General features: G+C 38.4%; 2 protein-coding genes across 4 annotated transcripts in view; both read left to right on the forward strand.

The window, feature by feature from the left end:
- zfyve28 (zinc finger, FYVE domain containing 28) overlaps positions 1 to 9390 on the forward strand; it is a 31246-nt gene extending 21856 nt beyond the window's left edge. Inside the window, exons 8-15 of one of the 3 annotated variants that reach the window (XM_028000084.1) lie at positions 870 to 1483; positions 2535 to 3357; positions 4214 to 4309; positions 5073 to 5236; positions 5318 to 5434; positions 6176 to 6280; positions 6388 to 6491; positions 7536 to 9390. In XM_028000084.1, the coding sequence (XP_027855885.1) occupies positions 870 to 1483; positions 2535 to 3357; positions 4214 to 4309; positions 5073 to 5236; positions 5318 to 5434; positions 6176 to 6280; positions 6388 to 6491; positions 7536 to 7667 (2155 nt within the window). In that variant the 3' untranslated portion in view covers positions 7668 to 9390. The remainder of the gene's footprint in view (positions 1 to 869; positions 1484 to 2534; positions 3358 to 4213; positions 4310 to 5072; positions 5237 to 5317; positions 5435 to 6175; positions 6281 to 6387; positions 6492 to 7535) is intronic. The other 2 variants (XM_028000085.1, XM_028000086.1) reach the window with 2 other exon arrangements.
- A 3439-nt stretch (positions 9391 to 12829) lies between these two features.
- LOC114133941 (fibroblast growth factor receptor-like 1) overlaps positions 12830 to 25974 on the forward strand; it is a 46642-nt gene continuing 33497 nt past the window's right edge. Inside the window, exons 1-2 of the mRNA XM_028000102.1 lie at positions 12830 to 13159; positions 13835 to 13924. Of these exons, the coding sequence (XP_027855903.1) occupies positions 13840 to 13924 (85 nt within the window). The 5' untranslated portion in view covers positions 12830 to 13159; positions 13835 to 13839. The remainder of the gene's footprint in view (positions 13160 to 13834; positions 13925 to 25974) is intronic.

The raw sequence follows: 25974 nt of genomic DNA on the forward strand, positions 1-25974 counted from the left end.
AGCAAAATTAGGATTATTTATAGTTATTATCAATATGTTTGCATGGATATGCAAAACATATGTTGATCATTAGAAAGTACAAAATACTGGGAGGAGGATAAAACTGCCATGTGATTTACTAAACCGTAGCCAGATTTATAGACCCGGTTTTACGTGTATGTTCAACATGTTTGAAAAGTAGGTGTTAGCTGAAAAGATTTCTGCGGTAACTGTGGTGAGCAGGTTTCATAGATACAATGACAGAAGTCGTTTGTCAAATACATGGAACATTTAAAGCTGTAGTACATAGCTTTGACAAAAATATGTTTTATTTTTCCATATTTAATAAAACTGTCTCCATGTGGTGACAGAATATTGTGAGACAGATAATTTGTGAAAAAAATCAAACTCTTTAGCGGCTATGCTAGCTAGCATAAGCATTAGGAGGGCACTGATCTGAGATCGGCCGACACTTGCATGTGAACCTGATTTTTTTCTACCTCGTCAAAAGTCTAAAAATCACCCACTGTCCTCTTCTGCTCTCTTGTTGGAGGTTTGACGAACAGACTGGCCCGCCAGCTCATGTCTGCATGTTTGTAGTTAATAATAGTCACCCCACTTTTGCCAACTCAGCGACTTTCTTGCTTTATTTAGCAACATTTCAAACAAAAGAATTGGTATCTGCCAAAATCTGAATCGGCAGGTCAGGATTTTTAAAGATCAGTAATCGGTAATAAGCGTCCAAGTGACCTGGGTCGCATTGGAAAAAATCCGATCTGTTTTGTTCAGACTGTCATGAAAACATCAGATTCAGGTGACTTTAAGACAAAATAATTGTATTTGGGTCACTTCAGGCTGCAGTGTGAAGTTTGTTGTGGTTCCTCCTGCAGAGATCTCCTGAAGACTCTGACTGAGGAGGAGCTGCTGAGTCTGGAGAAGAACCTGTGCATCTCCCAGGACGGGGAGTTGGCCTCAAACGGCATCCCGGTTCCGGTCCAGGAGAATCCGTCTTCCCACAGCCTCGCCAACGACGCCTCCAACGGGCAGGGCAGCGGGGAAGAAGACCCGCTCCCCGTGTTCGTCTCCCCTGATCAGGACAAGGAGTTGGCGGAGGTGGAGAGCGGCTGGGAGGAGGTGGAAACCCAAAACGGCGAGGAGGAGCCGGAGCAGGGCCTGCTGTGCGAGGAGGCGGAGGAGGCGGAGCTGGCCTGCTCCATGCAGTACGACGAGGAGGAGCTGGAGCAGCTCAACATGATGGTGTACAGGGTGGGGGACGAAATGTCCACGCTGCTGTCCCCGCCCAGCCAGGGCCAGTCCCCGGCCCGCCGGCCCAGCAGGGGGGAGCCCGCCGGCTCCAGCGGGGCCTCCAGCACCCAGGCGTCGCCACGCAGGATGGCGGCGAACCGAATCAGAACCGGCGTCTACGTGGAGGAGGAGGATCGGGTTTTCTTCATGGAGGATGTCGACGCGGCAGGAGACGGCAGCTGCATCGTGTCTCCTAAAGGTACGGCTGGAAAATAAAAACTACCAGCACCAATTCCAATAAAACAAATTTTCTTTCTCTAGAAAATATTTTCAGTCCTTCTGTGAGTTGTACGACTGAGTTTCAGAATTTGTGTTAATTACAAAAATACTGTCATAATATTAGCAGAAATAAGATGCAATTTTACCAGAAGAACATCTTGAAATTACAAAAAAAAATTAACTTAAATGAGAAAAAAGCTTGGAAGATTAATTTATTTCTCATAAAATTACTACTTTATTCTATGGCTGGACAATACATCTTAAAAATAAAATCTCAGATTTTTTTTTTTTTCTTGCTGTATTTTTGAAAGAGAAATTACAACAAAACCAAAACATTTTTTTGTCCCTTCTTTTTTTTTGTCCCTTAAATTGTGCAGGTAAATTTTAGGGTGAAGCTATGAGAAATTTTGTTTAATTATGAGAATTCTATCATAATAACATTGACAACAATGGGTGCAATTTTACCAGAAGGACATCTTGAAATTATGTAAAAAAAAAAAGTAAAAAACAATTTCATTAATCTAAAAGAAATAATAATTTCTTTCAAATTTAGTTAATTTAAAAATTTACTAAATTAATTTGTAAATTAATTATACAAAAACTTGTGTAATTAATTTGTTACTTTTATGTTGGAGTTCTCATAAAATTATGGACGATATGGGTGAAAAACGTATTGTGATATAAGCGTTTCATATCAATCCATAAATTTTTTTTTTGTTTGTTTTAAATATCTGAAATTCAACCAGATTGGTGGTGGTTTTATCGGGTTTTCACTCCGTGCCGTTATTTTTTATTTTTAAGCAGTAATAAGGCAAAACGTGTGGCAGTTACCCAGCAGGTCGTTGCTAGGGAACCAAAGACTGAGTGAGTTGATTCCACTAATGTTTCTTAGCTAACCCTAAGAGGTTGAGTAGGTTAAGTCTTTCCTCTGCCTACATCTCCCAGAATGCTGTGCGGTTTTAGATCAAAGTTCAGTGAATATTCTATCAGACGTATTATGTGTTAACATTGATCATTGATTTATTGTCCAGCCCTGCCTAAAGGATCGACGCCTCCACTGCAGCAGAAACCCGGACCCGGTTCTGGTATCAACGGATGGAGCTCTGCCACAACGTCGGAGCAGCCCTGTCCCACGGCAAAACGCCCCCTCTGCTCCCACGCACCCCGCAATGAGCCGCTGCCTTACAGCAACGGCTGGGACAGGGGGTTAGAGGGCACTGCGTCGGAAACGGCGGAGGTCATCGCCCACCGCATGGGCGGGATGAAGCTGTCGGCCACCGTCATCTTCAACCCGCGCTCACCCAGCCTGACGGAGCTGGCCGTGGACAAGCTGCTGCTGCCCCGGCCCGCTGCATCTGAGATCGAGCCCTGCGGCCCCCTAGTGGCCACTCACTGTCTGCTGAACTCCTGCGTGTGCTGCGGGAGCTGCGAGGACGCTCATGAAGACGGCGGCGTTGCCTCGGATACCGCCGGCTTGGAGCTGGGCCTAGCTCTGGGTCTGGACAAACACTGCAAGAGGCCGGCGTCCAGCGCCGTCATCCAGTCCGCTGCCTGCCAGCTGCCGCCACGCGCCCACCAGCGGTTCGCTAAGGGCGAGCTCGCCCAGCAGACTCCCCCGTCCGCCCGCCGCCCTGGGGATCCGCCAGCGGAGCGCTCAGATTCGCTGCTCTGTGACAAGTGCCTGGTGGCTCCAGGTCGGGGCTCCAGAGGAGGCCAGGGAGCGTCAACGTTCAGCCGCCAACTGAGCCACGACAGGAGGCAGCAAGCCGGCGAAGCCCGGCAGCGAGAGAACAACCTGGACAACGACAGAATAGACAATAAGGAGCCCAAGGAGGACATTAGGAGATGCTTCAGGTTTGTTTCAGTAGGATAATTCGACTACTCTCACTACAAAAACACAAAATTTTACCAAGTATATTTTGTTTAGCTTCAGCAATTAATCAAACTTTTGGCTTTAAAAATGTAATTTTTCTGAAAATCTGTATTTTTTTTTTTACTTCACCGATGCGTTCCTTGGTTTCCCCCAAGGAATTCATCGGATATCAGTAGCCTGGACTACTGGGTAACAATAGTCCAGGCTACTGATATCCAGAGTGATATAAAAAACTTAACATAAGGGTTTCACATCAGTCTATATCAATCTTAGTTTTTTGTTTCAAATATCAGAAATACGACAAAACTGGTGACGTGACCTTTCCAGTTTTATCCACAGTTTTCACTCCAAGCTGTTCAATTTTGTTTTTAAGCAGTTATGAGGTACAGTGGGGAAACCTGAAACTGCTGCTGCTTATGTTACTTAACAGGCTGTTGCTAGGTAACTAAACAGTTAGTTAGTTAGTTATTACCTTTTTTGTCCAGCCCTACTTGTTATTTGTAAAATAATCTGCTAGTGGAAGTCGAACTTTTTTTAAGATTAATATTAAGGAATTATTGACTTAAAACAAGCTTCTTTGTCTTGCTGAAAAGTTATTTGTAAGTTAATTTTTTTCAAGTAAACTAAGATATTTGCGCTAGAACCTAGACCAAAAATACTTGCTAAGATTTTGTGTTTTCGCAGTGCATAAATAAGGCGCCACATTTTTCTTTCTGTCCTTTTTCGTTGTCTTATTATTTCACTTTTATTTTGACTTATAACATTCCTCTGTTTATTTGACCAATTATCAGTCGTATCCTTCTTTATTTCTGTTTGTTTTATTTTGGTTGTTTTTAGTTTTCAGAAGTCGCCCCTCAGCTCTGTGTCAGGTAGTGACTGCGACAGTGTGTCGGTCACCACATGTAGTCTGTCGAGCAGTGCTTACACTCCAAGGTAATGACTTCCTGTCCCGCTAAATAAATGCATCTACTGCTCAGATTTATTGCTACTATCGATTATTTTAGTTAGCGATTATTCTGACGATTAATTGGACAATAAATCACCACAATCTGCAGATTTTTCATTTCAGCCTTTATATGCACATGAACAATTCAATTCCATTTTAAATAAAAAAAAAAAATAAACATGTTATTACCTGAAATGCAACAACACAGCATTCCTTTAGTTCATGCTCAATTATTTGTAGATTGATTGAATAATTGTTGCTTCAACTGATTCATAAATTAATAACAAAAGTTACTTATAAGATTTTTTAAATTTATTTACAGAATTTGAACTGAGTGAAGTTGGAACTATGCCACTTGAGGAGTTGTGGGTGGAACATATTTACAGACAGAGTTTTTTATGTATTTTAAATGTCGTATATATTTTTTGCATTTCTTTGTTTTAATTACTGCTCTGAATATGTTTTTCTGTAAGCAAATTGCATTTTTTTAACTGTGAATACTTCAGTTAATGATTAACCAATTACTAAATTAGTTGAAGATCATTTCAATAATTGATTAATCACAATTAATCAGATTAATTATGAATCATTGATTAATCGTTTCAGCCCTAAATCAGTTTCAGTCGCCAATTGAAACGATAAATGTCAAAGTTCAGTATCTTTGGGGTTTCCGACGCAATAACAGCCAAATTTATGCAGGATCAGATCATTCTTCAGATTAAAAAAGTTAATTTTGTATTTCTTGTTCAGCCCCGTCAGCAGCCTGACTCCGAGCTCAGGGACTTCGGAGGACCTGGACCAGCAGGAGATCAGGCTGGCCCTGCAGGACGCCAGGGTGGCAGCGAGGAGCAAGATCCGCTCCCGGTTTCACAGCAGCAGTGACCTCATCCACCGTCTCTTCGTTTGCATATCAGGTGAAGTTCCTCCCTCTCTGAGCTGCAGCGGCACGCGCCTCCGGGTTGTACATGATGCATCAATGTTTCTGTGTGATGCAGGCGTCGCCGATCAGCTGCAGACCAACTACGCCAGCGACCTGCGAAGCATCCTGAAGACTCTCTTTGAAGTAATGGCGACGAAGTGCGAGCAAGGAGACAACAATAAGCAAAAAAAGGGTGAGGAATGGATTTAATATTTTTCTTTCAGTGCTGTGGAGGAAAATGTGTTTGTATATTAAAGATGGGCAAAAGGAAACTTTGGAAAAGTGCTTGATTTATGTCTAAAGACTTTGAAAGTGCTTGATATTCAAAGGGTCAATTTTGTAATAAAGTTCCACCTAACCTTTGATTAAATCTAAATTTGGAAAATGTTATTTGCAGTTGAAACCAGATATTTTTCAACTATGGCCTATACAAACATATTTATACACCTAATAAAAAGAGATTTATTTTTTCTCGCTGTCTGAAGTTAAATCTGACCAAACATTTCTTGTTTTAGGTTGGTTAGAATTACTAAAATTATTTCTATTTGCTAAATGCCAGAAAGCTTTTTCAGAACAACTTTTAGAGATTGATTTGATTATTTTTGGATTCGTTGTTTTTATCCTTTTTCCCAAAGGAGTACATTAGTCTAGTTTCTAGTGAAAATATCTTTGTACACTTAAAAAGACAAAACTAACATACAAGTAAATTTTCTTGTTATAAGTGAAATAATCTGCCAATGTAACTAGAACTTTTTTTTAATTAAGGAATAGTTAACTTAAAATAAGCTCCTATATCTTGCTGAAAAGTACTAAGGTATTTGCACTGAAACTGAACCAAAAATACTTGGTAAGATTTTGTGACTTTTTGCAGTGTAGGCCTTCTCAATCATGAACTAAGTGCAACCGTTTAAAATGTGTCCCTTGTGATGCCCACTAGGCCCTGTTCTGCGCAGTGCGGTGCTGGAGGATTGTGCTCTCTGTCAGGAAACTATTTCTTCATCAGAATTGGCAGCCAAAGCCCGGGAAGGACAGTTCGAAGGTCAGCAGAACCACAAACTATAAGTGTTACAGTCAGCGCACTCCTCTTCGTCTTCCTCTCAGCTGGTGGCATTTCTGCTGCATGTTTTCTCTTCCTTTCCCCTGCAGATCCTCCAGACTGGGTCCCCGACGACGCCTGCAACTCCTGCATTACCTGCAAGGCTCCCTTCACCGTCATTCGCAGGAAGCATCACTGTAGGAGCTGTGGAAAGGTTAGGACTTCCTGTTAGCTCCCTAGCTAAAGTGTAGCTTAATGTCCCCAAACAGTGACCCCAAATAGCATTAGCTTCTGGACAGGATGTCCCTTTCCAAACCCAAAATATTTAAAGAAATATTGACTCTTAAAAAAACATTTTCTCACTTTTATTTACTATTCAATAACTATTGCATTTGTTTAGCATAAATGCTGCCTCGTGCATTCTAGTTTTAGTTGTGGAGGGGGTGGTATACACAAAAAAGTTATTTTCACTTGTATTTTTAAAATGTGACCTGTAATGCTTCCTTGAAAAGGTTAGGATAGGTCTATGGCCTATACAAACATATTTATTAATTTTGTTTGCACAAAACTATTCTTAGATCATGAGAGTCTTGACCTATTTTCAGAATGAGCTGTTTTAGGACGTCTGTCACTTTAAATACAAGTATGCTGCTACAGGCCACGCCCCCAACTCAACTTTTCACTGACACATGAAAATGGCTGCAAACAAATGAGCAATTACACAACCATACATCTTTGAAAATCACAAGTGGAGCCTCCTGCACAACCAACAAGAAGGCAGCAGGTGTTTTCTGGATGACAAGTCGACAACAAAACACTTGTCTTTTCCAGCAGCCATTGGAAAAAAAGTTTCAGAAGCTTTACGTTGAAAGAACCTGATTTGGAAAAATGTTTCTTTTGCCTAATTTTATTATCTTTATTTATATTCATTATTTTACTATATAGTATTGTATAGTGGTGAAAGCAGCAGACCAAACATTCTGGAGCTCAGCTTGGGTTGCTAGGTAACAGGACTGGGCTTGGCTGGGGTTGCTAGGTAACGAATTCTGGAGGTTTCTGAAATGGCTCATTTTCCAGATATTAAAAACAGATAGATGTTTTTTTTTTGTTTTTATGTAATGATTCAGATATAGATTAACTTTCTGGTAAAAAATCTTTTTAAAATATGTATTAGATTAATTTTTTTAATTTCTAGCGCCCTCCTGTGGCCACCACTGTGAAAAACACTGGCTTAGCATTTTACTCTCTCTCTCCTCAGATCTTCTGCTCCCGCTGCTCATCCCACTCGGCTCCGCTGCCGCGGTACGGCCAGGTGAAGCCCGTCCGGGTCTGCACCCACTGCTACATGTTTCATGTCACGCCTTTCTACAGCGACAAGCCCGCCATCTGATCCCAGGTCAGAACCAAAAAGCACACCGTCTGCTCCAAGAGCATAATATGCAACGGACAGATTCACTCCACAGTGCTCCAGATAAACCTTAAAGGTCATGATTGTAGTTGCTGACCTCAGCCGCAGGGAGCGGAGAGTCCAGCCCAGAACCTCGGGTCTGATTGTAGGAATGCCGAGGCGTCAGCAGAACTGAAAGTCCAATCGCTCTGCAGTCTGCTTCACAGAATCAGAACATTTTTCTCTTCTGCAGGTGTGAATAATCAAGCTTCCTGTTTGCTTCTGTGAGCTTCCCACATGTGTCCCGGTGCTGGCGCTCCAACAGAACTCAGATCAGTAGAGCTGGACGATACGGCTTCAAAGTTTAATCTGAGATCTGGTTTCCAATTTTTTTCTTTTCTAATAAATAAATTAATATTTGTATTTCAATTATCTCTTCTGCAAACTGTACGACAGAGTATCAGAGCCAGGCTACAAAATGTTTTTTAATTATGAGAATAAAATAATGTTAGCAGAATAATAACACAATTTTACCAAAAGAACATCTTAAAATTACAGGAAAATACATTTTAATGAGAAAAGACTTCTATTTATCAGGATCTGACATGAGCAGATCAGTTTGTTGTTCTAAATAGAAACATTAATTTCAAAGTCCTGCTATTGATACTAATTTAATGCTGACATGTTAATTTTTTAAAATTATTTTCACATCTTAAACCGATACTAAAGTATAACTTCACAAAATGCTGAACATTTTAATTTTTGTTTCTTTTCATGCCAGAGTTTTCATTAAATTACAAATTCATCCTTCTAAAAATGACATCTTTATTCTGGTAATTCTTCAACTTTATTGTTGTACGACTTTATTCTGGTAATATTATGACCTTAATTTTAAATAAAATTGTAGCCTGGCCCTAATATTTCATCGTAGAGTTAAACTGAATTCAAAATCCAAATAAATACAAGCTTTAAACATGCTTGTCAAACAGGATGGCCGCCCTGGCCGCGCTCACGTCTGAATGATAGAAACCCCAGGAACACATTAGTAAAAAAAATCCAGATTTCCCAAAAAATTAATCTTCAAAAGCCAAAAATCCGATTAATCGATCAAATCGATTTATTGCCCATCCTTACGGGTCGGATCAGACGAATGTAAGTCAACCACCATGTAAATAATGATTCTATCTGCAAGCAACAGAGCCACTAAACAAACTCAGCAGGCTGAAACTGAAACACAGGTATCTTTTGATATGAGCTTTGTGAGGAGTTTAGTTTTTCTAACGTGATGAATGTCTAACTGTGTTTGGGAGACGAAGTCTGGATCGTAACTTAGCATCGAGTTTGTTGCACTGAGAAAAAACATAAAGTCTTACCACGTATTTTTTACTAATTTCTAGTTCAAACATTTTGGTACATTTGAAGTGAGACAAAACTAACTGAAAAGTAACTTTTTAGCAAAATAGAAGAGCTTGTTTTAAGTCAATAATTCCTTAATATTAATGAAAAATAATAGATCCAGTGGCAGAGTGTTTCACTTAAAACATGGGAAAATGTTTTGTTATGAATTAAATAATCTGCCAGTAGTGCTAGAACTTTTTCATTGCTAGTAAGGAATTATTGACTTGAAACAAACTCTTACATCTTGAAGAAAAGCTACTTCTAAGTTACTTGATGTCTTATTTTACGTGTACTAAGATATTTGCGATTAGGGCCGTTGAAGACTGACCGAAAAACTGAGGAGTACATTTCCGAGAAAAAAGCTGAAATTTTGAGATTAATTTCAGAATTTTTTAAAGAAAAAAGTACTTGCAAATTTCTTTGTTGAAAAGCTGAAAATTAAAAAATAAAAAAACTCAGAAATTCTGAGATTAATTTTAGTAATCTTTCTGAAAAAAACTTGAATATTTCTTAGTTGAAAAGTTGAAAATTATCTAGAAAATAAAATCAAATTCTGAGATTAATCTCAGACATTTTCTACAAAAAAGCTCAGAAATTTCAGTTTGAAATCTCAAACATTTTCTATGAAAAACTCTGAAATTTCTGCGTTTGGAAAGTTGAAATTGGCTTAAAAAAGGCATAAATTTTGGAGATTGATCTCAGAATTTCTGAATTTGTCTTGGAAATTTACTCCTCCTCCTCTTTTCATTTTTATTTATTGTAGAACGTTGACCCTGATATGCAGTCGGATATTTGCAGTAGAAACTAGACCAAAAATACTCAGTAGGATTTTGTGATTTTGCAGAGCATCCCTTCACTGCGGTTAACCTTTGACCTTTTGGAGCTCAAACTCTCAGGTGCAGCCTTGCAGGAATACAGGGCTGCCCATCTTTCTTCACTTCCTCGTCGCTTTATTGGTGCAATATTGTTGATTGCGACGCTTCTGCACATGATGAGACAGACCTCTGATATTTTGGTTGCAGACATTTTTCTTTCAGAAACATTTGTGTTCAAAATAACAGTAAAATAAAAACTAATTCTGGTAGAAATTATACTAATAATTTACTGTGAAATGCAGCAGAGCAAAATAAACCAACAGACACAACAACAGTAACACACAGAGCTGATTATTCTGAATGTTAGCAGCAGGTTGTAGTGAGTTGAAATAGTTTTAATAAAAGTTAATTTTAGGAAGAAAAATGTCAAAAAAACAAAGAAATTATTCGCTGATTGAAATCTTTGAGCAGTTTTCAATTTGTACCAGGAGTGTACAATTTTCTTTTGTTACATGGACCAAAACCATTTAGTGAAAATCCCAATTAATAAAATAAAATTAAATAAAGCAAAATAGACAGACTTTTATTATTATTATTATTATTACAGATCCAAAAATGCAAAATAATTTTTCACATTTGTTTTATTAAACAAACGGTGTCCGGTTTTCAGATTTTTTTGGGCTTGATTAAAGAAATTATTCTTGTTTATAAAAGCAAGATTTGGGTCACTTTCTTTCTTTAATAAAATAAATAAATGCTGATTTGGGTGCATCAAAGTCAACTTTTCAGTAAAAGTAAAAGTGGTTCTACATACTAGAGAAATTTGGTCCTAAAAATATGAATTATTTGTGTTTTACTCAACATTCAATAATTCAAACCTGATTAAAAATAAAAAGTTTAAAGAATAAATCTGTATCTTTCTTGAACAGCCGTTGGGGGCCCACAAAAAAGTAGCTCAAGGCCAGAAATGGCCCCTGAGCCGCACTTTGAACACCTCTGGCTTATATACATTAAATATTCCTGAATTTCTGTAAAAAATTTATACATTTTTCTTCATTTTTGATTCATAATAGGGCAGTAATCCTAATGAATTTACCTGTATGGAAATTTTAAACACATTGCTGTTATTTTGGACACATTTCTGTTTTGGTAACAATATAAATCACGTGTTTTTCTGAGTAAAGATGCTGATTTGAACCTCCAGTTAATGCTAAGGATAAGTTTTTAATTTGTCCGTTCTGCTCTGACCTGAAGCAGCTTCTCAGGCTTTAATCACCCTGCGACCCTCATTGCATCTAAAAACACACAAACTTAACTCTGAAACACTAATTTTTTCTTTTATAAAGAATGCAGATAACATGGAACTGTAATTACTATGATGTAAAGACAAGGAATCATGCAGTAGTGAAGAGTGGGATATTCTGTTATTTTTATTATTATTTCAGAGCTTTGTCTTATTTTGTAAAGCTCTTAATTCGTTTCCATAAGAGCTGTGTAAAATATTCAACAAATAAATAATGTTATATAGTTTTAAATGGGATGTATATTGAAATAAATAACTTTTCTGTTTGATCCTGTTGTCTTGATTCCTCATTTGATCCCGCTGAACGTGAGACGTGTATAAATTATAAACTAATATTAGGATTTTAGAAAACATTTAAACATGTTAGAAAAAAAATAAGACAGATTTGGAATAAATCTGAGAGATTTTGCATCAATTTTTACTCTGTTTTTTTTTTTATTTTTTTTTTAAGTATTTAAAAGACTTGACATCTCCAAATTAAACCGGAGATGGAAAATTAACGGTCGGTTGTTATGGTGCAACTGCCGAACTTCGGTCAATCTGATAATCTGCCAGAAGGGGGCAGTGCATTCCAGTATTTTGAGGCGGGGGTTGGTGTGTCAAAGATGTAAATATTTTTCTACTCTCTGTGTTTTGTACTATAATGAAAATCTGTTGTTTGTAACCCGTCCTTAAGACTAAAGGTTTTAACATGAAAAGCACTGAAAGATGAACAGCGAGACGGACAGAAACGTCTCGTTGCTTTTGTTGTTCCGTAGACACGACACGTCTGCGCGTCCGCCATATTGTTAGAGGCAAGCTCTTCTTAGAAATCAACACGAGACAGATTGGAAACTATTAATAAAAAACATACTACTGTTTACAATCAGTAATTTTTATGAATTATATTTACATGCGATAATACAAGTTCATTTAGGAATTTTATTGAGCTTTTAGTTATGAAAATTAAGCCGTAATTATTTCAGCTATTTTTTTGTGTGTGAATTCAGTAACAGTGGTGAGCAGCGTTTTCAAAAATTTAACACAAGTAAACATAATGATCTAAAAAATTACTTTAAAAGAAACATTTAATAAAAAGACTACTCAGATGCTGAGGAACTGATCAAATTTTCAGTCATTTAATATTTTAAAATGTGGTATTTTAAAGACAAAATGAAAATAATTCATATAAATAGTTATTAATGAAATTAGGCAAAACAAATATTTTTTCAAATCAGGTTCTTTCAATATAAATCTTATGAAACTAACAAAAACTGCAAGTATGTATTGTGTGGTGAATTTCTGGTTGTTCATTCAGTGACGTTACTCACAGTGGGTAGCGTATCCAGACATTTTACTCTAGTAAAAGTAACGTTACTTCATAACATTACTCAAGTAAAAGCAAAAAGTGCGGCAGTGTAAAAACTACTCTTTAAAGTATTGTTTCCCCAAAGATCAAGATAAATGTAATTGAGTAAATGTAGGTAGTTCCTACCCATCTTTGTTAATTAATGGATGTCAAACTTTTAAACTTTGTTAATAATAGTAATAAAGCTTTATACGTTGCAACGAAACTGCCACTCCCAATATGGCGGCGACGTTGACGTACGGTTTGACGGTTTGACGGACTGTGATTGGCCAGACTGCGGGCTGTGATTGGCCCGCCGCTGAAACGGTGGGAGAGTCAACAAGTCTTCGCTCCCTGAACTCCACAACAGTCAGTCTGTCCAGGAGAAGTGTGGACCGTACAACGGACCGGACTAGCGGTGGTTTTCCTCTCAGCTATCACGCTTTTTCGGGCTGTGTTTGCTGTGTTTTGTCGCTGTTTTCCAACCTACCGCCTGACAGCCCGTTATTGACCCGCCGCAGGCAGCCATGCTGCGCTGTTAGCGGACTGCGGACCGCTGTCAGCTTTATTCATGAATTCAACGCGAAGTTCAGCTGAAAGAGTTTCTGTCAGGGGACTGCTGCAAGGCTGACCTCCTACACTCACTATCGAGGTATGTAATATTGCCACAAAAATGTAAATACATGAAAACCCCCATAATGTTGCAGGATACACCTAGAATATTCATACAGTGCTATACTTGTTATTTTAAAATGAAATTCTGGTTCAGTTGTGTTGTTTTGTAATCATGATGTCTGTTAAAGACACAAACAATCAAAGAGTGTATATTAGTGGCATGAACATGTTTATACATGCTGGTAGAATCGTCATTATTTTTAATATTTTAGTTTTAGAATATGCTGCTAAAACGCAAAATCTTGCCAAGTATTTCTGGCCTTATTTAGTGCAAATATATTGTTACACTTGACTTACGACAAAACTAACTTACAAATAACTTTTCAGCAATACATAGGAGCTTAATTATTCTCAAATATTTATGAAAAAGTACTAGTTCCATTGGCAGATTATTCACTTATAACATGTAAAAAATGTCTGGTTATAAGTGTTATAATCTGCCAGGAGAGCTATACTTTTTTAATGAACATTAGGAAATGATTGACTTAAAACAAACTGAGGTATTTTCACTAAAGCCTAGACAAAAATACTTGGTAAGAGTTTGTGTTTTTGCAGTGTAATCATTGCATAAGAGCTAATAGTGCTTTTTAAATCATATCCTTCACCAAGATTATTAATCTCAGAGCTGCTCATGTGTTTTTTCCTGGTTTAGGGACTATGAATCTGTGTTTGGACAGTATGGACGTCATGAAGATTGTGCTGCTCGTCTTTGAGGCCATGTTGCTGACCGACTGTGTGAGAGGTAAGGGGGATGACTCACAAATGTTCTGAATGTTTTTAAAAGCAAGTTGCAAACGTCCTCGTCATTAAGCAGCTTCACTGACTGGTTTCCTGTCAGTGTGAAGAAAGTTTCGCTTGTGCTTTCTCCCCCCTGAGCAGCCTGGGATGGAAAAAGTTCAAGAGTTTAAAAAAAATAAATAAACAAAAAATAAAAATTCTAAGCAGAGCCCAAAGTCAACATGGACGGAGGGAGGGAGAGGGGGCCCTGGCTTGGCCCTGACCTGAGCTTAACTGCAGCGTAACTAAACAAACACCATCCATCAGCTTCCCGGGTGAAAGAACAGAGTCCAGCCCTGCGAAGGCTGCAGACATGCTGCTTCACATCAGGCGGCTTTACTATGAAACACAGAGCAGACTGGAACTCTCCGGTCCAACCGTTTAATGGTGCCACTGTCAAACTGTTGCTTTGTGAGCAACTAACCTCTGTGGCATGAGTCAAAGCTCAAACTGCCTTCCTGATGAGAGGAAAATCAAATGCCTGGCACTACGGAAGGAAACATTTAATCTACTTATTATTAATTGTCCACTAATGGTTTATTTTTATTAAAATGAGTTCCAATCTATTAATTAAACGTCGGCTTACTTTCTCTTGGTGTTGTAATTTGGCCGTCAGCCAGCAGGGGGCGCCTTTGGTAACTGAATCGGAGCCGTTTAATACAGAGCAAAGATGGCGGCCGTTGTTCTGCCAGATCGTCATACGCGAAGCACAAACTGAGGGCTATATCTGTCAAACAAGTATACACTGTCATTACCACATGCTTTTATTTAATCAGTCACATAACATCATGACGTAGAAGTTAGATTGTCATACACTTTATTAACAACTGCAAGAGATCCGGAGTTAGCGGCTAGCTAGTCAGACCATCATCAAGGAGCAGGGAGGCGAGTTTTATACGGGGCGTGTTATGTATTTCACGGCAGCTGCAGCTAGACCCTGCACGACAAGGTATGTACATTCATCTAGTTATAAACGATTTATTGACTTATTTTTGTCGTATCTTTACGCGTACGCTGAACTGAGAGCACCTCTAAATGTCGCGGACTTCTAAATGCGCATGCGTACTACTCACTGCACGTATGCTACTCTACAGCGTAGAGAACAGAACACCGAGTCAGAAAGAGAAACGGTCCAGAGTCCAGCGTTTGTTGAAAATGCTCATTATTCGGTTCTGTTTTTAAATATAAATATTCAGTGAGCTCCTTAAGTTATCACCTTAGTAGCGGCTTCAGCTTCTTATTTAAAAATTACTGATGTGCTATGAAGTCGAGGCGGAGAGGAGGGAATAACGGGTTGATTTTGAGGTCTGTTGTGAGTTAATGCCTTTAATGGAGCAAAGTTTTAACATTCCTAAAGAGCAACAACAGACTACTTCTGTATGAACATTTGTCTGTTAATGGGGAATTTGTGTTTAACATATTTTATTCTTTTGATCTTTTATTTTACTATAAAAGAATCTAAAAGGTTCCTTATTTGTTATACTTAATCAGCTTAATAATGTAAGAAAGCTACAGATTTCCTGTTTATTCAGTCAGTATTTAATACAGTTGACACAAAATGTAAAAATATGCTTGTTTTTTTTTACTTTAAAAACAAAATATTACTCAGTATTTTTGGTCTAATTTTTTGTACATTTGAAATAAGAGAAAACAAACTTACAAGTAACTTTTTAGTAAGATATAGGAGCTTGTTTTAAGTCAATAATTCCTTAATATTAATGAAAAAGTATTGGTTGACAGATTATTTGTCTGTATAACAAGACATTTATCCCATTGTAAGTCAATTATAAGTCAAATAATCTGCCAGTGGAACTAGTACACTGTCATCAATATTAGTAAATTATTAACTTAAAACAAGCTCATGTATCTTGGTGAAAAGTTACTTATAAGTTAGTTTTGTCTTATTTTAAATGTACAAGAAACTAGATAAAAATGCTTGGTAAGATTTTGTGTATTTGCAGTTTTTAATTTCAGAATTTAGATTGTGAAAAAATAGTCGGCCCTCTTGATACAAGAGAAAAGTCAGGTTTTTAAGAAAATTATCGCTCATCAATTAATCACTAGTCAATCAGCTTTAGATTAACACATTAATTGATAACTTACACCCCTACCTGACACATGTTCCCTACAGGCTCAATGTGTCGGTATTAACTGAAGGGGTGTCTGATAGATGCAGTACCTGTATGTAGTGAACTTGCAGCAGAGATTGGAGATTGTCTGCAGACAATGCCTCATTCACAGCCTGGCAGCCGGACTTGCACGGCACAACTGAATCAAAAGTAAACAACTCCAAATCAGATTACACCGGCAATTTTCCATGTTTACAGATGAACATATGTCGGAAAAGCCGGTGACATGGCGGATGGAGCGGTTTAGTAGGGCAGCCTGCTGTTTTCTGGAAGAGGCTGCAGATGCTGAAACAGATGCACACGAGGCAGAGATGTGGTTAGCACATGATAAGTTATAAACCGTAAATATGTGACAGTTCCTCCAGAAGAGCCAAATGATACACAGAGTTCTGTGTTACAGTCCCAAAGCAACAGCTGGACTGCAAACTTTATAGTGCATTAGAGACAGGGGAAGCTGTAAAACCGTCACCATAAAATTAACAGTGTTTGAGAATGTCTCTGACAGTCCTGAATGAATTTACACTGCAAAAACACAAAATCTTACCAACTACCAGTCTAGTTTCTAGTGCAGATGTCTTAGTACACTTGAAGTAAGAAAAAACTAACTTGGAAGTAACTTTTCAGCAAGATGTAGGAGCTTGTTTGGAGTAAACAATTCCTAAATATTGTTGAAAAAAGTACAAGTTCCACTGGCAGATTATTTTATTTATAACATACTGGAACCATAACATGGAATATTGATTTAGACCACAAAACTTAGTAAGGAGCATCCACACTGCAAAAACTCAAACTCTTACCAAGTATTTTTGATCTAGTTTTAGTACAAATATCTTGGTAGATTTTAAATTTAAAAAACTAACTTTATAAGTAACTTGTAAGTAGTTTGTTTTAAGTAAATAATTCCTTAATTTATGAAAAAGTGCTATGTCCACTGACAGATTGTTTCAATTTTAACAAAACATTTTCCCAATGTTATAAATGAAATAATCTACCAGTGGAACTAGTAGTTTTTCATCAATATTAAGGAATTATTGACTTAAAAAATCTCATGTATTCCTCCTGTAAGCTACTTATAAGTTAGTTTTATCTTATTTCAAGTGTACTAATACATTTTCATTAAAAAGTGGACCAAAAATACTTGGTAAGATTTTGTGTTTTTGCAGTGTATAAAGAACACCCTGCGTGTGAGACCATAAAAACCTCCAAAAATGTTGTTTTCCTGCTGATAGCTGAGTGTATTAGTACCTGGTAGAACTCAGGCCTGTTGCTGTCAGTCATCAGGAGACATCTGACACAAGAGCCCTGCCCTCATACCACAGGCAGTCCCGACACACACACATACGCACGCACACGCCCACACACAAACACACAAACACAGTGGGTCCTTCTCTTATTTTACTATTGCAGCTCTGGGATTGGCCACCCTAACACCCCCCACCCCTTCGTGCAGCTGGAGAAGGTGGCCAGTGATGTGTCCCAGCAGAACCAGTAATGTGGTGACAGTCTCAGGGACTGCTGGGCTGCACTCAGTACAGAATGCAGCCTAAACATATATTTAGAATAATAAAAGGATACAGTAGGCATGTGTTACCGGGTCCGTGAAGGTGACCAAAACAGTATTTATTAGCAAAAATGACACCTTCAAACAGCACTTTGATTACACACATAATTTATTTATTTATTAAATGATTAATTTAGTTGATCATGATTAATCAACGATTTAAATAATCTTCAACTAAGTTGGTAATTGATTAATTGTTAACTGGAGCATACAGACTCGAAAAGACAACCCAGTCAGAGTAGTAATTAAGCCAAAACTATACAAAAAATATTTACACTTGTATTTAGATGAAAACAAATATTGGTAAATATCAGGGCTTAAACGATTAATCTGACAAATCGTGATTAATCGATTATTGAAATAATTGTCAACTAATTTGGTAATCGATTAATCGTTAACTAGAGCTTAGAGACGGGGAAAAAATACCATTTGCAGCAAGAACAACACAGTCAAGAGTAGCAATTAAGCCAAAACTATACAAAGGATATATACATTTGTATTTTAAGATGAGAAAAAGTCTTTGTAAATATTACGGCTGAAATAATTAATTGGAATAATCGTGATTTAAATTTTGTTGTTCTTTCTTTTGTGCACAATGACAATTAAAGGAATCCTGTTCCTGATTAATTGGTAATTGGAATAATCATCAACTAATTTGGTAATCGATTAATCGTTAACTGGAGCTTGCAGACTCAAAAAAAAAAACATTTGCTGAAATCACAATACACTCAGAGCAGTAATTAAGCTAAAATGTTCTATATATGTACATTTTGCATTTACGGTAGATAAAAAAAAAAGTTGTTTGTAAAAATGTTCTGCCTATAACTGCTGAAATGTGGTAGTTTGTTTCACTTTGTTCAAATTTTGTAAAAAACCAAAAGATCCTAGTAAGCAAACTTTTTCTTCATTAAAACGACTTTTTTCTTGTATTTTTTTAAAATTGCATCTTTATTCTAATATTATGACTGTCACCTGATAATTGAGGCTGGCCCTATACTCTGTCACACAGTGTACAGAATGAATGATTGAAAATATTTTCAGTCATTCATAATTTATTTTTTTACAAAAGAAAGCAAGAAAAAAACAGATTAAAATTGTATCTAGTATGAAGAAATTGGAGCTTTTTCAGCCAAATCGCCCAAAGAGCAATCAGCCCGAACAACAACAGACTTACTAACACCTATTTATTGGTTTTCTGTCTAAGTTACATTTGGTGTTTCTCTCTTTTCTCCATCGCTATAAAAATAAACTCCCAGAATGCATTTGGCTGGACGTATGGAGACAGTCTGTTTTCCACCAGGTTGAGCTAACTAATGAATTACTCACAAACAGGCCGGCGCTTTTGTTGTCCTCGGTTTTTTGATGTTTTCTGTGAGAGTTGGAGCCCTGAAAACTTGTTTGTGGAAAGTTTACATTTTATAGGCAGTTACATCACCCAACAATCAGGTACAGTGAGATAAACGCGGTGCCAGGACCTCTAAAATCTCAGAGCTGTTTGGCTCGCTCGCAGTTTTCCATTTCCTTTCAGCATAATGAGACTGTTTCTCTGCAACAATAAGCCCAGAAGACCTCTTATTTTTTAAATAGCTCCTGAGGAGTAAGATGGTGGAGGCTCTATTAAAAATAAAAAGTGATTTTTTTTCTTTCTTCTAGCAGCTTAGAGATTCAGAAACAAAACCAAAATTGAGCTCCTTTCATTTTATCAGACTCTGATTTTGACGTCTCTATGCCTTCCACCAAAACTTTCCCGCCTCTCTTCTACAACACAACTCAATCTTTTGTCCTGCTCTCTGCTGTGTTTCCTCTGGTTTATTACCAGTGTTAAGCCAGAGGAAGTGGGTTAAGTTAATGTGCTGTCGTTAAAACAAGGCATGACTGACCTTTACTCCCACCCAGCCTCTCTCAGCTCCATACTCCCTGAGAACAATGGCTGGATTATTGTGTGTGCTGGTCCCCCACGTTGGACAGAGCAGCAGTAATTAATTTTAAGAAACTTCTGATTCTCATATATACCATCTATTAGCAGATGGAAAGGAGGGTATGTGTGCGCGAGAAGAACTGTTGATGGGGAATGAGCAAGATCCAAATTTGATCAAAAGTGTCCAATTATGCTTCCTGGGACAAGTTAGTATAGGACAAAATGTGTTAATTGCATTTATTTCACAAAATCATTCTTAGATAATGAGCCGTTTTAATCCAACTCTAGTTTGTTTGTCTAGAAAGTCCAGTTTGTTTGCAAAGGTCTGAATGAGTAATCAAGCTTTAATGCAAACCAGAGAAACAAACTCTGGTCCACCTACAAACCTTGGAAGTGAACTCTGGTGCAGTTTGAATGCATATGTGAACGGAGACCACTCCAAAAGCAGGAAGTGGGCTACAGCGTAGAGCATTCTGGGTAAATACAACCAAAACAAACGCAAGAGTTTAGCGCTAACAGGAGAAATGACTTGTCTTTTTTCAAAGACAAAAAAGAAATCCTACAGTCTGACGCCACTCCATTTTTGTTTACATTTTCTGAAGACTCATGTCTTCTTCAGAGGATTCTGTCATTTCCTGCAGTTCTTGGTTCTTGGTGCAGTGCCACCACAGGCAAGGAGGGGAACAGGTTTTTAGTTAAGATTGTTTGACACAGTTCAGTGTGAAAGTGATTCACACCAGAGAAAAATGTAACAAATGTTGCAATTTTGGTCAAAATTTTGGTCAGTTATGCCTATTTTTAGCTCCTTTTAGAATAAGCAAATAAGCTGCTGCTAGCCACACCCACCAGGTCAGTGTTTACACTCGCATGTGAAAATTGCTGCTAACAGATGCGCAATTATACGTTACACATTGGTAGAACAAGTTGTTTCTGGGTGGGAAGACAACAACAAAACACTTGTCTTTTGCAGCAGCCATTGTATGACGCATAAAACCAACTGACAGAACGTTCTGGAGCTCAGCTGGGGTTGCTAGTTAACGGGCAGTGCCTGCTGATTTGTGACTTAATATTCAGGAAGTTTTTAAAAGGGCTCATTTTCCAGACACAAAAAAAAACATTTAACTTATTGCCAAAAAGTAGCTGGGTGTTTTTTTTAAGAGCTTGGGATGTTTTTAGAAGCAGTTTAGACTCAAATGGAAGTGCAAAATGTGAATATTGCATAATGGTCTCATTTAAGCTTGCTGAAATTAGCCTGAGAAAAGTGAGAAGAATGAGACGTCCTATAAAAGAAACCTCAGTAGGCTCTCGCTCCAACTCCCTCTCTTCCTAACCAGGTGGAAATAATATTCCTCACGCTCCGATCCTTCTAGAATAACGTTCCCGCAGCTGCAACAACCCATGTTGCCATCTTTCAACGCTCTGTCAGTGCAGAGGAAACATTTGGAGCGAGGAATGTGTCAAACTTCACCCCAGTGAGGGGACAGAAAGGAAAAGATCAGTAGTCATAATGGAGGTCAGTGTGCGTGTTTGCTTTAGCTGGGTCATAAAGTCCCAGAGAACGGCTCTCTCTCCTCATTCACCACATTTAACGAGCTCTTCAATTAACATTCATGTGGAATTTCAACATGTTGCTGTCTGCAGTTTTTGCTCTCAGCTGGATGATACTTTTTTCTAAGAAACCCCATGCATCTCTTTGTTTATGTGTGTAGGTAGGGGTGGGGGGAGACTCATTAGCTTGTTTGGGTTGTTGCCTCTGGGCGTGTTTTCAGACCACACACACTCTTCCTGCCTGGCTGAATGGAATCACGTTCCGTTAAATGAAATTCCCGTTTGCTCCTGCTAACCTCCAGGAACGCTTCGCAGCCATTACCATTCAGATGATAATTGACTTTGAGCCTTTCTCAAGCCCAACTCGCTCCATTTAGCAGATCTATGAATACCAGATTGTGGTTAATTGACAGCTGCTTGGTGTTAAAGAGCGTCGGTCCTGGTTGGACCTTACAAGTGGCCTTTTCAATAACATGTCAGACCCACAGTTTGATGCGTTAGTCTCATTTCTCCCATTTTTTTGGAGACGCTTCCCACTCAGTCCTCCCTCCCTCCTCCACAGCTGTTCACTCGGTCACTGTGGAATGATCAGATTCCAACTTCTGCTCCCGTTCATTCCTCTGCAGGAAAACTGTTTCTGCTTTTTCTGTATATTTAAGCTCTCTGACGTATGATTCAGATCATGAGGTTTCATGTGCTGCAGAAACCCAAAAACCTTTGTTAATGTGGGCTCAATCCACAGCGAGAAGCTTCATCTCCACTGATCTGTATTTATTAGTCACGTTAAGTTTGTGGAAGTGGATACGTAGGTCTGAACTGGATGCAGCATGTTCCGTTTTGGTAGGCTAGCACCAAAATGGTAGGCTTTGCGGTGCCTTTGTCTTGACTATGTGCAAGAGGAAAGCTTTGCAACCAGTGTACAGACTCTTTACATGAATAACAAGGCTCTGGTAACTGGCAGAGTAAATACAGGTAGTAGCTTGCAGATAAAAGCTACATTAGCTAAGCTAATTTTGCTAGTTCTGCATCTATATCACTGATGGTTAGTGTCACACAGAGGTGGGTAAAGTACTCAAAAATTGCAATCAAATAATAGTTGAAATATTTATAAGTTAGATAGAAATGAGACGAGAGCTAGCTCTAAGCTTGTGGCTTGTTTATTGTTGTCATAGCAACTTCATAGCAACTGTCATGACAGTTTCAGTACCTACCAAGATGGCTGTCAGCTACAAAGTTGACATCACATGAGAGCTATGTACTGCTCATAATGATAATAGTGACAATGATTTCTTTTATATTTGGACGCCGTAAACTGGACGATAAGGCTGAAACAGGTATCATGATATAAACATTTCTTATCAATCAATATCAATAATTAGTGGCACATTTTCTGTTACCATAAATTACCATACTGGTAGCGTGACCTTTCCTGATTTATCCAGTTTTCACTCCAACTCGTTGTTTTTTTATTCATAAGCAGTTATGAGGAACAGCGACAAAACCTTAAACTGCTGCTGTGCCAGTTACTCAACAGGTCGTTGCTAGGTAACCATCGAGTGATTGAATTGCTGGGTAACCATAGAGTGAGAGAGTTAGTTTATTCCACCAAACTTGTTTAACTAGCATTAGGATTATTGTATTGAATATTGAATTCTGTCAAGTAATTGAGTGATACAAATACTTTCTGATACAAATACAGATGAGTTTTAGTATCAGCTGATAGGATCCGGTGCAGGAAAAACAGTGATAAACTGACTTTAAACATTTTTTTAAACACAGACATAAATGCAGTAAATTACTAATTTATTTGATAACTTTGCATTAAGGACTTAAACACACCAATAGATTCTCAAGCTTGGACAAATGTGTAAAAACAACATTAATTTATTCAGTTAGTCCAATTAGGAGTATAAACAGCCAATGTAAAATAAATAACTGACAGAATCAATAGGTTGACTATCTTGGTCAAAACTGTAAAAATAAGCTGAAGCAAACCTTCCTTAAAATGGTTCAGAAAGTGGAATTGGGAAATCTAAATATTCTGCCGTCGTCCTCCATAGATGGCATTCGTCAGCAGCGCATACTACCAAAACTAAATAGTAAAATGTAATTTAACGCAGCCCTTTATAATCGAACAGAGCGAAGTCGAGTTGGGTTGAGAAAAAAAGTTATGAATCTGTTCTCAGAGGGTTTGTTTCCAGAACGTAAATTGTTTTTGTTTTCATCTATAGTGTTTTTTCCGGTGTGAGATCAAAAATGGTTTGGAAATGTTGAACGCTTTCCCCTTTTTCTTCCATATTCTTGTTTTGTTTTTGGAGGCAACATTTTTTTTATAAACTCCTGAGAGAACGGTAAACCTCTGACTAAAGATAAACCCTTTCCGTCTTAGATAACATTCAGAAACTTATCTACTTCTTCGGAAAACGTGCTTTGTACTCTGTAGAAATAGTCTTTCAATGTTACAGTCTTCATTAAATTGCCAGAAATAAGACCTGATTGTGAATATAATACTTGATTAGATATAATTAATTTGCTAAATAAATAAATATACAGAGTCTTGTTTGTTTAGATGCATGATGAAAGTTGCTCCATGCGAATCTTGATACAGATTATGTATATTAATATAGTTAAACACAGCTTTTAAATAGTTCTTGACTTTTTCTGTTGTTTTTTACTCCATAATGTAAAAATGTCTTTGCTTCTTTCATGCGATAATGACCCTGACTGCGGATTGGACTGAGCAGGTTCGGACACGTTCAGGACTTGTTGTTGTAATCTTGGTGAATAAAAGCTGATTTAAACTGCAGCAGCTCCTCCAGTGTGAGGAAAACCTGCCGCAGCCTGCTGAAATCACACTGCAGACTTATCAGAAGTCCAATCGGGCCGCCTGGTACCTGTTGGATATCAGTTGAGGATGAAGTTTCTGTCTCTGTTTGTCTGCGCGCCATCAGACCCCTCATTGTTTTGCTTCCTTCGGCATTCAGACGACGGCGCCTCGCTTTTTCACAGGCTTATGAAAGTTTTGTCTCTTTTCTTCTTCTGTTGCCTTTCTTCGGAGCCTTGACAAAACCCTCACACACCAACCGGCACTCCCGCTTGGGAGTTAAAAGGTTGATTGAATGTTATGGTGGTGGCAACAGCGATGGCTGGCTGGGCTTGAAGAAAGTCGAGCCAGGGGATAACGAGCCCTGAATGAGCCTCCGGCCCCCCGTCCCACATCCTCTCAGTTTTTCTCCGACTGAATCGGAGGAAAACTCACATTGCTCCGGGTCTCACATGGCTCTAGAGCCTCCATTTTGTGTCTCATTAAGGATGTTTTCACCCTAATAGTCTGGTAGTTTCAGTTTGATTGGGACAAATTGCAACATTTGTTACATTTTCAGCTGGTGCGATTCCCTTTCACACTCCACTGTGTCAAACAAACCAAACTCTTTCAAAAAAACAGCTTCCCCCCTCGCCTGTGGTGGCGCTGCATCTTCAGCAAACGACACAAAAACCTCTGAAGAAGACACTCAGGGCAACTTACTTCACGAAATGTAAACAAGTCTGGAGTGGTGTCAGATTTTAGTGGTTGTAGGAGTTATCTTTCGTAGTTGGTAAAAGACCACGAGTCGTTTCTACCGCTCGCATTACACTCAAGTGTTTGTTTTGGTTGTATTTACCCAGAATGCCTGCACTATTTTCTGCTTTCTGCTTTTGTAATAGACAAAATCATTCTTAGCTCCGTTCAGAATGAGCTGTTTCAGGGCTTCTTGTTGGCCACGCCCCTTAACGCAACGTTTACACTCGCTGAAATAAGATGCACAATTATATATCTTTGTATACTTCGGCTTTTTCATCTTTGAAAAGAAGAAGTGGAGCCTCCTGCACAACTAACAATGATGCAGGAAGTTGTTTCTGGATGGTAAAGTCAGCGTAAAAAAAATCTGACTTTTGCATACAGTGGTAAAACCAGCTGATCAAACGTGTTGGAGTTCCGCTTGGGTTGCTTGGTAACAGGGCTATGCTTGACACGGCTTGCTAGGTAACGATGCAGCGCCTGTTGAATGTAACTTAAAAATCAGGTGGTTTTTGAAAAGGCTCATTTTCCAGACAACAAAATACAATAACTTGTTGCCAAAAAACAATGGGTGCTTTTTTTTTTAAAGCGCTTGAGTTGTTTTTAGATGGAGTAGAAACCCAAATTAAACCGTGCAAAATGTGAATTTGTCATAATACGTTCCAGTTAATAAGTATTGATTTCATCTGAATTGCTGCTGTAAAAGTGGAAAAATACAAAATGAATAGAGGTAAGGAAGGAAAAACCATTCCGCGATGTAATCCGTCATATTTTACAACGGAGCTACTGAAATACCAGACTGAAGCTTTGCATCATGCTCTGGAACTGATATGATTTCCTCACCATGCACAGGAGTTTGGACGGCTGGAGTCAGTGTGCAGACCTCGTGCATGCAGAGCCGATCCGTGCGTTTCTTTTATAAATGAGTATTTGTTCAATTGACTCTTATTGTTTGGTTTGTTTTCAGTCATGCATGATGCATTATGCGAGGAATTCCCGACAGTTCGTCTGCACAGACTGAAGTATGTAAACAAGCTGTTTGTTGAAGGAGATTTCAGAAGATGAATCCAGTTTTTTGGGGGGCTGCAGACTTTAGGTGCGGACTGGTAGAGTTATTTGCTTTGCTGCAGACTAATATTTTCCAGTGTTTGGAACGCTGGGTTCCAGCAGCCGTTCTGTTCTGTCCATCAGCGGGCTCCTCTTCTGCTGGACGTCCAGATTAAAGGACTGTACAACCCGGCGCGGAAAGTAGTTCAGCAGACAGACGGATCGCGGGCCGTGACCTCCGCCTCTGCGGACT

This window comes from Xiphophorus couchianus, chromosome 19, assembly GCF_001444195.1.
Source record: "Xiphophorus couchianus chromosome 19, X_couchianus-1.0, whole genome shotgun sequence".
In the NCBI taxonomy this organism is placed as follows: domain Eukaryota; kingdom Metazoa; phylum Chordata; class Actinopteri; order Cyprinodontiformes; family Poeciliidae; genus Xiphophorus; species Xiphophorus couchianus.